Below are 16,058 nucleotides of genomic sequence, written 5' to 3'. Positions count from 1 at the left end.
ACAAACTAACAGAGCAAAGAAGCCAAAAATCGTCAGCCAAAACAGTATTATTATTAAAATTGGACTTGCAAAATTCAGCTGAGCCAAGAGGAAAAAAGCAATAAAATGTCATATACAGTATATATGGCTCCTCTGATAAGAGCCACTTATATTTTGGGTCTAGTTAGATTTTCTAAAATGTGTGATTCTTTTCACACCTCTGATGTTATTAGATATTATAGCTGAAACTGAAATTGTGAAAACATATTTTACAGTTAAACGAGCACCATTGACTGCTTTACTTTAGAGTCTCCTTTCTTCAGTGTAATTGCAATGAAGGCTTAGGGTTCAATCGCATCCTTAACTGTACACTCATTGTCTGTCATTGTGTTAATCTGATAGGCTCCTGTTGTGTGTCTAGGGCAAGTTAAGGAACACAATAAAGACATAAAAATGGGAGACTATGTCAGAATTGTTGGACAACTAAATGGCAAATTTAAATTCAAAAAATGCCCAAGGGCACCTCTGATGAAGGTTGAGTGATATGCATTTTTGTAAAGAGCTCAAGTTTAGCCTAACATATAAATGCAAAGCACCCAACTGCAGCCTCAGCTAACAATAGCAACCAAGATGTTAATATCGCAAGCTCTTTGCCAAACTAATCTGGAAAACACCCCACTTTAAATAACTGAAAACAGTTTTTTTAAACGTTTTTCATTTTTAGGTGAGATTTAAAAAAAAATCGGATTAATTTAGATCTTAATCTTGATTTCTTTAATTGCTTGACACCACCAGAAAAGATATAAAAAATATGTGCAAATGTGAGAGGTGTGCTCACGTTTGTGAGCAGTTATTGATAGACAGATACAGTAAAATCCCTCTCCAATTAAACCTGCATGTGCAAAAATACCCTCCAATCCATGCATTGAAGCCTTTCCCTTCATTTTACTTCTTCATACAAGGAAAAATCCCCCTATTACAATATACAAAATGTTTTTCTTTTTTTTCTGCATTTGCATTGCACTGAAATTTTCTATAGCAAAACGAACCTGGAGCAAAAAGTCTTGCTTGTTTTATACTTGACACGCCAGCACACATTTTGCAGCACTTAATACTCGGACCGGCTTTCCCCCACAGATTAAATGACAACTAATGAATTCTTAATTTATTGTTTTGAGACCAAGCCATAGTTTATCATGTCTTCCTGAACGCAACTTCAAATTCGCGTTTTTCCGCGAGCGATATGTCACGGATCTAAAGTTAGGCAGCTCAGTCTGCTTCCATTGTTCTCCATAGGTGACACGTTCAAACTCATTTGGCCGTGTAGCTCGGGGTGGGATTTGTGGTCCGCTAACAATGCAATGTCATTCATCATAGTTAGTACTCGGGTTCATTAACATGTCACGCTAACCTTGACCAACTCTCACCTCCAGGAAAAAAAAAATAATAATAATAATCAAAATTCATTTCCTATCTTCAGAAACGAGGTTCCCATACTGTCAAGATGACAGGGAATGATGCTTGCGGGGAAGCGAAGACGAGCTAAGAATAGCAAGTGATACCTTCCACCTGAGGGAAATAACCAAACTCCTCCTTTTTGTAACAGAGGAAAGAACGTCCTATTCTCTCGTCCCTTTCACATTGAGTTTTCAAAGAATTTGACCCTCAGAGACAAAACGGGCAAAAGATGTCCGTTTTTTTATTGACCGTATTTTTATAGTTTTTTAGCATATGTTTCCAGGTTATAGAGTGATTGATTTGTTTTTAATTCAGTCATTCTATTTCTAATCAATTTCTTGACTGATTTAAACCATTCCAACTTGAACATGTTCCAATACATCATGATTCCCGGGGTTTTATTTTTCTCATTTCTAACTTTTGCAGTTTTGCCACAATTCAACATTTTTCACTGCAAAAATGGGGAATTCATGAAAATGTTATCGTTCAAAATTCTAAATGTTCAGCTCAGTCAATTTTTAACCTTTCCACAATTCCTACAAAAACAATTCTATACTTTTCAACACCTTATTGCAGATTCTTCACCAACAAAATCTGAGTTAGGGCTGATTTAAAGTCCGTAGTGTTCCTATTCAAAATGTTTATGTCATTGAAGTAAAAGCTTGACAATGATTTTCAAACATTCCTAAAACCGACATTTTCACCAATAATTTGCACCACCATTTTTCGTACTCTACTTTTCAGTCGTCAACTACTTGTACATTTCTCAACCGCGTCACACCTTTCCAACTTCAACACATTCCAGCGGTTCTCGCCTCTCGGATTGTTTTTCTTTCTCATTCCAAAAATGTACTTTTTCCTCATAATTCATTTCTCATTGTTTATATGTACGTACTGTATAAAATCCAATTCAGCTCAACCCAGCAACAAACAGTCCGTAGCACACAACAAAATAACCACATCCAACTCCCTCAAAATGTTCATATTGAGGTACTGTTTGTCCTGCATGCCTTTCCATATATGCAAAAATAAAAAAACAACAAATTCATCAGCCTTATTAGATTTGAAATTTTGGAAGAACCTATCAAAACAAGATTGACGCACAATCGACCATGTCTGCCATCTAATGCTCAATGATGATATTACAACTTAAAACTCCAATTTGTGTATTTACTTTTTTTTTTTTTTTTTAAGAAATTTAGGCTATTTTCTGTTGTTGTTTTTCCTCGTCCTTCATCAGGCCGAGCTGGCCAACGAAAGGGGGAAATTGCTTCACTGACTTTTAATTCTCGCCAATTGTCCTGTCTTTCCCGACAAGGTCAGTGATGCAGTGGCTCAACAGGGTCCAGTCCTTCCTCTACTGCAACGAAAACGGCTTTTGGGGAACCTTCCTGGAAAGCCAGCGTACGTGCGTGTGCCACACGGGCGTCACCCTGTGCCAGCGACCCATCCCCTGCGTCATCGGGGGCAACAACAGCTGCGCCATGTGCAGCCTGGCCAACATCTCGCAGTGCGGCTCGTGCAACAAGGGCTACAAGCTGTACCGCGGCCGCTGCGAGCCCCAGAACGTGGACTCGGAGCGCAGCGAGCAGTTCATCAGCTTTGAGACGGACCTGGATTTTCAGGACCTGGAACTTAAGTACCTGCTGCAGAAAATGGACTCGCGTCTGTACATCCACACCACGTTCATCAGCAACGAGATCCGCCTGGAGACTTTTTTCGACCCGCGGTGGCGCAAGCGCATGTCCCTGACGCTCAAAAGTAACAAAAACCGCATGGACTACCTCCACATGATCATCGGCCTGTCCATGAAGATCTGCCAGATGCGCAACAGCAGCATCGACCCCATGTTCTTCGTCTACGTCAACCCGTTCAGCGGCAGCCACTCGGAAGGCTGGAGCATGCCCTTCGGCGAGCACGGCTACCCCCGCTGGGAAAAAGTGCGCCTGCAGAACAGCCAGTGCTTCAACTGGACCCTGTTGCTGGGCAACCGCTGGAAGACCTTCTTCGAGACCGTGCACATCTACCTGAGGAGCCGAGCCAAGATCCCCACCGGCCTCCGCAACGACACGGGCCCCGTCGATCTGGCCGACCCCAACAAGCGGCAGATCTACATCAAAATATCCGACATCCAGGTGTTCGGCTACAGCCTGCGCTTCAACGCCGACCTCCTCCGCAGCGCCGTGCAGCAGGTCAACCAGTCGTACACGCAGGGAAGCCAGTTCTACTCGTCCTCGTCCGTCATGCTCCTCTTATTGGACATACGGGATCGGATTAATCGCCTGGCCCCTCCGTCCGCGCCCGGGAAACCCCAGCTGGACCTCTTTTCCTGTATGCTGAAGCATCGGCTCAAGCTCAACAACAGCGAGATGATTCGGGTCAATCATGCCTTGGACATGTACAGCACAGAGATCCTAAAACAATCAGACCACCTGACTGCAAAACTGTGTTGATCGCTTTTAAACGGCAACGTAAGGACACGACCGTACGGAAAAGCCCCCGTAAAAGAACCGGACCTCCGGGGTGGGCTCTTTATTCCTTTTTTTTTTTTTTTTTCTTTTGCCTTTTTCCTTTTTTGGACCTTTTATGCCTTTTTGATGTAACTCAAACTTTGTAAGCGTACTTCGGAAAAAGAGGGAAAAAACGGAGAAGGCATCGGTGAAAGGAAGGCCTCGATCGGAACTAACGTAAAAGGACTTTACCGTACCTGTCCAAGCATGTCTGTCATTCCTCCAAAGAACTTTGTCAGAGAGAAAAAGCGGGAAAAAAAAATTGTGATAAAGAGGCCTTGATTGGAAGCATATATCTGAAACTGCCATTGTTCTTTACCTGGGAAATTCAAAAAACATTTTTCACACACGAAAAAAAAAGCGGGCAGACCAGATATCCTTTTATTTCCGGTAACATGCAAATGAAAAATGTTTATATACACCCTCAGAATTTAAAAACAGCTCTATAGCGTAGCCAACATTTATTCTAGAGTCTTTATTACTTTTCCAACCTTCGGCGAGTCGGTGAGTTATGAAGCACTCGTCGTTATTCTGACATGTAAGGCACACGCAGCAGGCCCATAATGGATAGTCACGTCAAGTAACAAAAAAACCAGCTGTTTATATATATACATATACAGTGGTTGTGGTCGGATGTGTGTGTGTCAGCACATGCCGTTTTACTTTCGTTGGGGCTTGATAATTGAATGTGTCCGATTTTTCAACTCACCGTACTACTTGCGTGTTTTCTTTTTTTCCTTGGTGTGGTTTCACAGGACAGTAACGTTCCCGCTGCGTGAGTGCAACATAGTCGTGGATTTCAAAGTCAATGCTCATTTTGTACTGCTTTGCGTAAAACACACAAACAAAACAAACACAAAAAAAAATGGTAAAAATGTTGTAACCGCTGCTTTGTGGAGCTTTTTTCTCGGGCACCTTTCGTCGATCGGGCACGTTGACTAAAAGCCATAGACGTCGTCCACCGCTAGAACACAATTTGCTCCTCGCTCAGTTGATTTGAGACAAGAGCGCAGCAAAAAAGTATGCTGACGAATCACTGGGCTTTTATGTTGTGCCGCAGAAAAGACAAATATTCAAATGTAAAATCTCAAAATATATTTTAATCTGGAAAGTTTTCACAACTACCTATTTTTTAAATTAAAGCACTACCCAACTGGGTTTATGTGGTTTTTTTTTTGTTTTTTTTTTTCATTATCCCAGATGTATATAAAACCTATTTGTTGGACAATTTCTCCCATTTGTCTTGCTGGTGAAATCTGTTGATCTGGTGTCTTTATTATTCTATTGGCACAAAAAAAAGAAATATATAAAATCCGAGCCAAAACGCAAAACAAATGTCCAGATTGCTTTACTTTTACTTTGGTTCTTTTGCTCTGTATCTCTGCTTTACTATTATGTGTGACATTGAGTCTTGTGGACATTGCAGAGGCGCATTTTTCATCCCTGGATTTACAAATTTTAGTTCCGCTCACCCCTCCCGCATCACAATTTCAGGATTTGTATGGACATATGTTATAAAATTGACCTTGTATTTGCTTGTATACCCAGAAATTACACTACCACCTAAATCTTTTGTAAACTATCTAGCTAAAATGCGTCTGTGTTGTTCAGATTTTTTGAGCACAATTTGGAAAATACTGCCCCCACGATGGTTTATTTTTTTCGCCCATGAATTGGCAGGTAGGCTAAGTGAAGACACACAATTTTGAGATGACAAATTGACTAAATATGCGTATGGGCCAATAGGAGAAGTGATGTTGAAGACAATGAAATGGTGTCTCTTCTATTTTCAATTAAATTTACCGTTTTTAAACATGAAATACAGGCTAAAACTAAATAATTTGCTCTGAAGGTTTGTTTTTTTGCATTTTTCTCAAAATAGGGTTTGCTGGAGCTATGGGGTTTAAAAATTTGTCGAAAAAAATTTGACCTCGAATTTTCCGCACATTGTGCCTCTATGTACAGTGAACTAAAAAGCATAAAAAACTGAAATTGAATCTTTCACTATGTGGTCACAATCTATTGGTCCATATTTTCATGTCAAAGATGAAACCTAAGCAGTGCGAGCACAGATCAGCGTTAGCTACGTGTTATTGGGGTAAGACACCACTAATTTCATAAAAACAAAATTTAGCAAGGCTACAAACAAGTCTAAAACTATTGGACCTAAAAAAAAACACACACACAATGGGCACTGATTTTAATGATAAAAAAAGTTCCTTTTACATGTGACATATCATTACAAACGGTAGACTTTGGAGACGTTTCATTGTTAACATTAAAGGTTTTTTGTGTTTAATATCGTATTTGTTCATTCCACTACGAATTTTCTGCTTGATAGCATGCTAAAAAGGTCATGATAGAATGCAGTGTGAGATTCAAACTGAAGCATTTGCATGCTAACTGATCATCTTTTATATTGTATATTGGCTAAAGTTGACTTTTACGACCCTGAAAGCCGTTGACTCGTCATCCTTTGTTATTCAAGAAGTCCTTCTTTTTTAGTTTTTTTTTTTTTTTTGGGCAAAGCTCACAGTTACGATTGTGCTACTGCTGAATTTGTGCCTGATTTCCTCGTCTACTCTTGTAATAGACGTGCATAATAGTCCCTAATTCATCGGCACTAGATCAGACAATTTCTTAGAAATGACCACATAATTCTTCTGATTTAATTTCATAATTATCATTATATAAGTGCCTGTTATCTATCCCTTTAACATGTTTAAAACCAGTCAACATATAACAATGACAATCTCCTTTTAAGGAGCGTTTGCTCGTAGCAAACATTAAATTTGTCCCCAATTTTACTATGTACATTTTAGTACTACCCTGATGCAGTATCCTAATTAGGGGTGGTTCTCGTGAGGTCTGTCACATTACGCTACCGTGTTTACGTTATCAAGATCTTTTATCTTGTTTACTTTTGTTGTCCTGCCACTGCAAGGTCCATAAAACAGTATGTTTATAGTGTTTATTTTGTTTTATAGATAGATAGATAGATAGATAGATAGATACTTTATTCATCCCCGTAGGGATACCTCACCAACTTCTTATAAGGGGGCAAATATGATTGCTTATGCATAAACCTGTCAAAATTGTAGTTATTTTTTCACATCATGTGAGTTAGGTTTAAAGCCAATGTTGAAATTTAAAGAGAATATAAAAGGGTACCTCCAAATGCATTATGCGTGAAAAACTGTATTTTTAAGGTTTGCGCCCAAGCAAAAAGTGTTTGCAAATGTCCACTTTTTGCAGTGTCTACAGAAGAACCTAATTGATGGCAGTCATTTATGCGTCCCGCATCATGCTATGTAGTGTTGCTTACATGTATCCATTAAATGTGTCCAGAGAAGAACTTTGCACCTAATACCTTGCCAATGTAATGTTATTTTCTTTCTTGTTTGGTTGAGGTCATATCTGCTTCTTTCAATGAATGTTTCATATTATAATCTATTTCTCATTAAAATGCTATATTTAATAATATTTGGCAGAGTCGATTTATTTTTCAACTTTTTTTTTTTTTTGATGCAACTACATTACAAGACTGAATGGCCTTGGGAGTGATTGGAGCCCTGTGATTGGCTGGTGGCAGTGTTGTTTCCTTGTCCCATGTGTAGTATTAAAAGATTCCAGTCATTACAAAAGGATTTGTACTTTACTCATAAAATATTTACACAGCTAAGAATCTTCTTTTGATTTGATGACTTGATTTTATGTCATGTTACATGATGATAACAAAGGAGTCAGCAGGTTCTGTATTTCTATACAGTAAAATAATGTTTAAATCACAACTAACAGCAAACTTTCAGGTTTTGTTTATTATTATGTCGCAATAAGGGAAAAAAAAACCATACTGTTTTGAATGATAGAAGACTACATTTCCCATGAGAACCAGTGCAGAGCATTGTGAAATCCTGAGCTCCAGCTGGCTGTATTTAGATTAGGAAACACATTGCACATATCTCTCTCTCTCTCTCTCTCTCTCTCTCTCTCTCTATATATATATATATATATATATATATATATATATATATATATATACACCTCACAAACGTATCCAAAATCTTTTATACATTTCACCTTTTTGATAGTAAATTAAAAAAAAAAAACCTTATTGAAAACAGCCTTTGATTCCCATCTTTTCAGTTCAATTTTATAGTTGTTCCACAAAATGACAGATAGATACACACATTTGTTTTACTGCTGAACTGCCTCTTAGTGGCTTACAAAAAAAAAAAAAAACTGCACATAAATCGCACTGGACTATAAGCCGCAGGGCTCAAATCATGAGAAAAAAGTTGTGGCTTGTAGTCTGAAAAATATGGTATTTATTTGTTCAACATGAACAGAACCGGTACAGCATCATTTGGAAATCTCTACTCATCTTCACTCATTCTCAGAATGAACGCCAAGTTATTGTTGATCCTGGTTTTTTTTTTTTTTTACTCTTTTGTTCTTTTTTTTGGTCTTCTCGAACAAATATTTTTGTTTTTATTCAGTTGTTTTTGCATCTTTTGCCACGACAGCAGTAATCGACAATCATATCAACTGCCATATTTGTAACGTATGGGGAAAAACGCGTTTTATAGCGGTCTCCATGTTTGTAGTTTTTTAGTGTGACCGGGTTCCTGCCACCCACTTGAAAATTGCCTTGTCAATGCGATACAAACCTCCTCACACTTTATCAAATTATTTTAAGAACGTTGACAAGCTCTTTAGTGTTGCTTTGTTATGCGTTTGCAAACCACATTTAGTCTGAAGCTATTTTATCACTAACAACTATTCTATCACTAACAGTATTCAACACTAAAGCCTGGTCATCTTGGAAAAAAGATCACTCAGTCTGAATTCTCTTCTCAAGGTTTCTTCTTATTTCACATATTTTCCTCCTTGCCCTGACGACGGATGCTGTTGATTCCTGTGAATTGTGGAATTGTGCTTTCTTTTGAAACTCTTTTGTGTCTAAGGGTTATATAAATAAACTTGAGTAGGGGGAATTAATACAATTGTTAACGCCGAGAGGTTTTTTTTTTTTTTGGTAAAAGGCTTCTTAGAACTCTTTGTCATACACTTCATGGAGTCACGCATCCATTCAGTCTTTAGTTGGAAGGATAAGAAAGTGAGAAAAGTGCCTTTAAAGGCAACCCATTGTGTTTAAGCGTTTGAGCACTCCACTCCAGTTAAAGCAAAAGTAGCCGTCTTACATACAAAAAAAATGGAGGATGTTTTGTGTGTAGGTCTATTTCTTTTTGACTTAATATTTGCCAGTTTAGCCCGTCATTACTTTTTGAAAGTTAGACTGAAGAAGTCTTTACCTTTTGTTTTTGCATACTATAATGAAAATCTGCCCAGTTTAAAGACAATTTATAATAGAAAAAAAAAATGGGGTCAAAAGAGGACCAAATTTTTTCTTTGTATAAAATAAAATGGGGTCAAGTTGACCCAACAAGCTGTAGGGATAGGAGAAAGAAGCCTCATCAACCATTTTTAATCTTTTTCTTTTTTTGTCTTTTACATGCACACCTGGTTTAAAGATCCAGAAATTTAATAATACACATTGCACAAGAATTTGTCTTTAATATCACCATCCAGCGCAATGGTTCTCAAAGTAAGGTCTGTGGACACTCGGGGCGCCGTGAAATAATTTGTGTTATCAGTAGGAAAAAAAAAAAAAAAAAAAAAAAAAAATATATATATATATATATATATATATATATATATATATATATATATATATATATATATATATATATATATATATATATATAGTACAAAATGTTGTACTTTTGAAATTCGTCCAACTGTGTTTTGCTACAATTGCTTGCTAGAAGCGATAGAGCCAACAAAGCTAAAGTGGTCTTTTATTTTATAATGCATTTTTTTACTAAGTAATTGGAAATTGACCCAGTTTGTCATAAGGAAACACACAATTTGCAGTTTTATTTTTAATGTCTAAACTTCAGTATAGCGGAAAAATAAAAAATATACGTGTTGTCATATTGAATCTGTTGGTGAATAAAAAGGGCTTAAATTATTATTTGTAATTTTGTTTCCACAAACATTTGCAATGGGGGTCCTTGGAAATGTCTAGATTTATACAAGTTTGAGAACCCCTGATCTAGAGGAGTAAAAAAAAAAATACCACCACGTACCCTATTGATATGCACATTTATATTTATATATTATACAATCTGAAATCATTGGAAAATCATTTTCCATTTTTTGAATTTCCATTGTTTTAAACAAATGAGATGGTTCATTCACGTTAAATGGATACTGCTACAATGTCTTCTGGTGGATGGAGAAGGTAAATATGATGGAAAATTAATGTGCCTCACTCCTATTCAATACTTTACAGAACGCTATATGTTTATGGATGACATGTCATGGTAAGAGAAAATCTCAGACTGCATTTGTGGATCTGATAACTGACATTCTGTATTTTTTCCCTCCCACTTTTCAAGACAAATCTGCCCCCATATACATGACATCCACGAATAGGTGCAGTGGCCTACATAGTCGTCGGCGCCGACGTTCACTTTAAGAAAATAGATGTTGGCCTGTTTTACATGGGAACAAAAAAACAAATGGCTATTTGGTTTGAAAGTCTCATTTTCTATTGCTTTTTCATGAGTAAATGCTGTGCCCCAATTAGTCCCCAAGTGCGTCACCGACTCAGGATGAAAGAAGAAAAAAATGGGCAAAATAGATGTCACCTAGTGAGCTAATCAATTGCTGCCTTTCCTACTATTCTATACGCCATTGTGTGTCATCTATTTGAATCATTTGAAAAAGACAATTCCCTTTTTCATGGGGGAGGAGTTGTTTCCATTCGCGTCTGATAAATGTCTTCCCTCAAATAGACGCTGTGCCTCAATTAGTCGCTTCATGCATCTCCCTCTGAGGATAAATAAACATCTTCCTATTATTCTTTTGGCACATATGTTGGTGGATAGGGAAAGCTGTTCTAACGTTCAAGGCTAAAGTTATAACATTTATTTAGGAGTCCAAAAATGTATTCCAGGTACTTATATAAACATGTATTCCTACATGTAATTATATAAACAGGTATTCATGTACATTTAGGGTTATTTTAGGGATATTTTATTATTTACAGTATATTACATGTGTGTGTGCGTGTACGGTCTGTTGGTCATTAAGAACACATTCATTTGCAAGTTTTTGAAATTCATTTAATCATTTAATGTATTCCTTTTTAATAAAAAATGGACTAAATCTTACACACTGTCCCTTTAAGATATACCGTATTTTCTGCACTATAAGGGGCACCTAAAAGCCTTAATTTTTTTTTTAAAAAGCTGATGGTGCGCCTTATAAGCAGGTACGCCTAATATATGGATCAATATTGCGATTGGGATTCATAGATGGGGAATGAACCAATAAAGTAAGCTTTACCTGTTTCTTTTGTGTGTTTACACTTGAACAAGGTTGGTCAGATTGACATTGAGTTATTGTGCTACTGAAAGTTTAGAGTTATTATTTGAGTTATTATTCTTATTACTTTGAGTATTACTATATTGTGATTGAAAAAGTTTTAAAATATGTCATTAATTGAGGGTGCACCTTATAATCTGGTGCCCCTTATAGTGTAGAAAATACAGTATATATATATATATATATATATATATATATATATATATATATATATATATATATATATATATATATATATATATTTATATATATATATATATATATATTTATATATATATACTTAATATACTTTTTTTTATATATTTTTTATATACATTTTTTTATTTATTTTTATTTTTTCAGGAAAATATTCATACAAGACTAACTTAAAAAAAAATATATATACACATATACATACATACATAAACATTATTTTCAAAATGAAGGAGGGACTGAAAAGGGCATTTGCATTCATTAATTTTCTAGGGTCGCTGGCATGCTGGTGTTTATCCCATAATACAAATGAATGAAAAAAAAATGTTGTTCCAAACTCCTGCTTTATTTCATTTCTTTCTGCCAACGCAACCAATCAGTTCTGCTTGTTGCGTTCCAAAACATTTTAGAGCACAAGAGAACCCGAAAGCCTGCAGGCAATAGTGAAGCAGTCAAGTCATATATTTGAGAGAGTAAAAAGTGGGACAATAATGACAGATCCCACTTTGTTCAAGGGGAAGAAGGCAAACCTGTAGATAAATAAAGGGCATCAGAGCGAAACAGTTGAGGTTAACTGTTTGCACGTGTGTACTTGCTTCGGATGACACACTCGTTAGGTACCATTTGTCTTGAAAGGAATTCCGCACAAGCTGGCTGCCAGCTCTCCTGATAATTGAAGACGCTCAACACAAACACCTTAAGGCTGTTGTTCTTGTCTAATGAGTTGCTATGACAGCAACAAGAGCCTCTTTCCCAACAAAAATAACATGGCATTTAGCATTAAAAAATATGGTGGATGCAAAGTGTTGTCAGGAATGAAGTGACTTCAAGTTTCGTTGTCGTTTCCCGGTAAAAACTTTGTATTAGCAAGGCTGTATGTAATTTCTTTTTTTTTTTCGTTTTAATGGCTGCACAAAGAGGAAACTAAGCCGTTTGTGACGGGAGTAAATTAGGCATCACAACATTTCCAAAATGCAAAGTAGCACAACACTGAGACTAACGTTGCATTTTGGGGAAACTTTGAGCCAGCATTGTTGAGTATTCTTTTAAATTTTAATCTTTTGTAATGCCAAACAATTTTCTATTTTTTAATGGCTATTCTTTGTCCTTTGTAGAATGCTTTGAATGCTACAAATCAGGAAATTGTTGTGCTACTGCTGGCCAAAAATGAGTACAAAAACAGTATAATGTAGTCACGACTCTCCATAGTCAAGTATGTAATATTATAGTCCATAGCCTGGATTCATTTTGATTAAAAAAAACAAAAAAGTGCCAAAACCGTATTGGGGCATTTGGCTGTCTTGGAATTAATCTGATGAAAAGACAAGCAAAATGTCATGAAAGTACATGTAATGCTGTTAAGCATATTTTGCAGTCTTTTGCTTCCATATGTCAAATGTTGCCCATTCAATATGAAAGCACATGAAATGCGCAAGGTTTTTTCACCAAATGGAATTGCCACGACCGTCCATGGCATGCAGCAAAAATTGTGGACCTGAAATTGGCCAAAATCTAAGCAAGGTCACCTCAGCAAAAAGGTGACAGTCCATCATGTCCTCCTTTTTTTCCACTGTAGTGGACATTTGGTTTTATTTTTCCTATTCGACTTTTTTTTTCACTCATTGAAGCTACTCTGTGAAGTCCTAATGTCCTCAATTGAGGACATCCCAGACTTGCAATGGCTTGTGTGTTAGTGTTTTACAATTAACAATTCTGCTGAGATTAAATCGACACAGCAGTAGACACAAATGAAAAGGGTGAATTTCTGCGAAAGATTTTCAAGATTTGATTTAGAACATTTTTAAGAAACTGATAAACAGAACTTTACTGACTGAATTAAAAAAAAGTCATATTTGGTCATGTTTGTATTCGTGTTGGGAGTATTATTATTTTGATAGAAAAAAATATAAAATTCGAATTTATCGGCTCATTAATTAAAATATGATGGCAAGTGGAATAACATGTTTCCACTCTGCATTTTAACACAAGAAGGTCCAACATTTGGCTACCTATAAAGACCACTGGGTGCTGATTGGCACCAAGGATTTTAACTAACACCCTAAATCACCTGTACTCTGCTAACTTTGTTATGTGAATTGAACAGAAGAGAAGTTGCACACCAACTTTATCTTGCTGGGGGAGCATCACACATGCAAATATGTCATTATGTGGAGTGGAAGAGCTTCATACCTATTCCCAATGAACATGTATCAACTGTAAATATTATTTTTAAAAAAGGTCCCCAGAATGCTTTGTGTGGCCCAATTCATTTCATTAATGTAGTTCTAAGACAATGTTTCCTTGTCATATGTGTTTGTGTTTAAAGTAGTTGAAATATGTGTTTATGCTTGATTCACGTTGCACTAAGTTTGTATTTTACTTTGATTTTTTTTCCAAAAACTAATTTCTATGCAATGTATAGAAAAAGAAGTCATTTCTAACTCATTCAAGCAATGCATTTGAATGACCTTAACAAATGTAATTATGTAAAATTAAGGCGTGTGTGTGCGTGTAGGGGTGGGGGGGGGGGGGGGGGGGGTGTTAGAAATGCTGGTTAATTTAATCCGGCGGGTTTCTAATGTGTCAAGTCTCGAATATGTTCTGTAACATACTTGTATTTCTCTCTGACAACATTTATATCAAAACTTCAGGTTGAAAGTTTGTAAAGTTGGTCTTCCATTTCCATTATTTTTTCATGTCGTTCCAATATCCTTATGTGTCAAGACAGTTGATGATTTTTCATGCTTTCCCAGGGTGCGAAAGTCAACTGAGGTTTGAGCAGACAGCTGTGCACACACAGTGTAATGGTGTCAGGACTTTTAAGGTTATTGGATTCACCATTGTGTGTTTTTGTTTTATGTGCTGAGCCTCGCCAGCTGTAGGGTTGGATTACATTTTGGAAGGGAAGGGGAAAAAAAAAAGAGGGTTGACCTGAGCGGACGTTAAGATGGATCATAATGGAAGCTTTCAATTTTATTAGCTGGGAACTTTGGAAAAGCTGTCAGTGCTTACCTCATCATAAAAGCTTATGTCTGGATTGTCCTAAACAACAAAATCCTTGTCATCTGTCAGGGGGAGAAGTCTTCATTTTTATGCATTTCGGAAAGTTTTGAAATTTTGACATTGGTTACAAACTGTTACATGACATTGAAGGGGAAAAAAACAAAAAAGACTTTTGGAAATACAAATAAATGTCAAGGACATAAGCATAACCTTCAAATTTACAGAAAACGCAGCAAGTGTTAGCATCTAAAAAAAGTAGCTCAGACGATATAGCTAGCTTAAGCCTGCCTCGTGGAAATGTTCTTACCTTGTACCACTTTTAACAACTCTCATGATTATCATTTTTGCCGAATTAAACTTTGGTTCATTGTATGTCTTTGGTAGGAGTTAGCTGACATTTTTAGCTAGGAAATGTTTCAAATGGTCAAACAGCAACATTGTCATTTGTGAAGGTAAGACAGAAGCTAGCTATTAAATCTTTCCCAGGGTGCTTCTGACAAGTGTCCTGATTTAATACCCATGAGCAAAACAAAGTTATGCTTTGTTTTCATAAACGTGAAAATTGAAATTAGGTTAACGTACAAACTGGTTGAATCCATCTTGGCTAGCTGGGATATTAGCGCCCTTACAAGGGTACAGTTTAAGGTATACAGTTGACCCCCGGATTACAGCATCTCTAATTTACGTTTTTTTCACTTTACGAAGTGGAATACTATGCTTTTTCATCCCCTCTTCACAGCATTTTTCTCGCTTTACGGCATCAAGAACTGTCATGACCTGTGGGGTTGGCTGTGTTTATGCTGTTTTGTCTCCCTCTTCAGACGTTTTTAGGTAATTGCTCTTATTTTCTTCTTATTTTAGTCATGGGTCTTAAGATTGCTAGTGATGTTAAAGGGAGAAGTAAGAAGATGGTTTGTATGGAAACAAAGCTCGGAATAATCAAGAAATACGAAGAAGGCTAGGATACTTTTGCAAGGGACTATGGCTGTAAGTAGCTCAAGTCAAAGTAAATAAAATGTCTTTGTTTTGTATGCAATAGCTAATTAGCATAGGTTTATACTGCCCGCCATGCGACGATTACGATCCAACCCCAGAACGGATTAAATTCGTATACAATTACAATTCATATACAATTTTAATAGATAATAATTATATTTGCAATTGTAGGTGGGGACTGGGAGCCCCATAAACAAATTGTTTCTTATTGTTTGACATTATTACTCCATAGTGTGTATCATATGTGTGTTCCATTGAGGCTGTTCACTAACTTTCACTGCCCCAGCTTTCACACGTGATGGATAGAATGGGGGGTTTTATTTACATATCGACGCCCGACAGCCTCGCCTAACCTTTAGGAGATGTGAACAAAAACGCCTCACCTCAACAGTCACAGGCCAAATTGATGGCGGTGAACAGAAAGCTATATTTCAGTGTGTGAAAGCCTCTCGTGGAAAAAAAAAA

General features: G+C 36.8%; 1 protein-coding gene across 2 annotated transcripts in view; it reads left to right on the top strand.

Moving 5' to 3' along the window:
* The window catches only part of brinp1 (BMP/retinoic acid inducible neural specific 1), a 126,325-nt gene extending 118,895 nt beyond the window's left edge, over positions 1 to 7,430 (top strand). For both annotated transcript variants that reach the window (XM_088435644.1, XM_088435645.1), the window contains one exon: positions 2,756 to 7,430. In XM_088435644.1, coding sequence (XP_088291770.1) covers positions 2,756 to 3,890 — 1,135 coding nt within the window. In that variant the 3' untranslated portion in view covers positions 3,891 to 7,430. The remainder of the gene's footprint in view (positions 1 to 2,755) is intronic.
* Positions 7,431 to 16,058: the final 8,628 nt, after the last annotated feature.

Source organism: Hippichthys cyanospilos, chromosome 15 (assembly GCF_059441005.1).
Source record: "Hippichthys cyanospilos isolate Australia breed blue-spotted pipefish chromosome 15, RoL_Hcya_1.0, whole genome shotgun sequence".
Lineage (NCBI taxonomy): Eukaryota > Metazoa > Chordata > Actinopteri > Syngnathiformes > Syngnathidae > Hippichthys > Hippichthys cyanospilos.
This window is presented reverse-complemented; position numbering and strand designations above follow the sequence as displayed.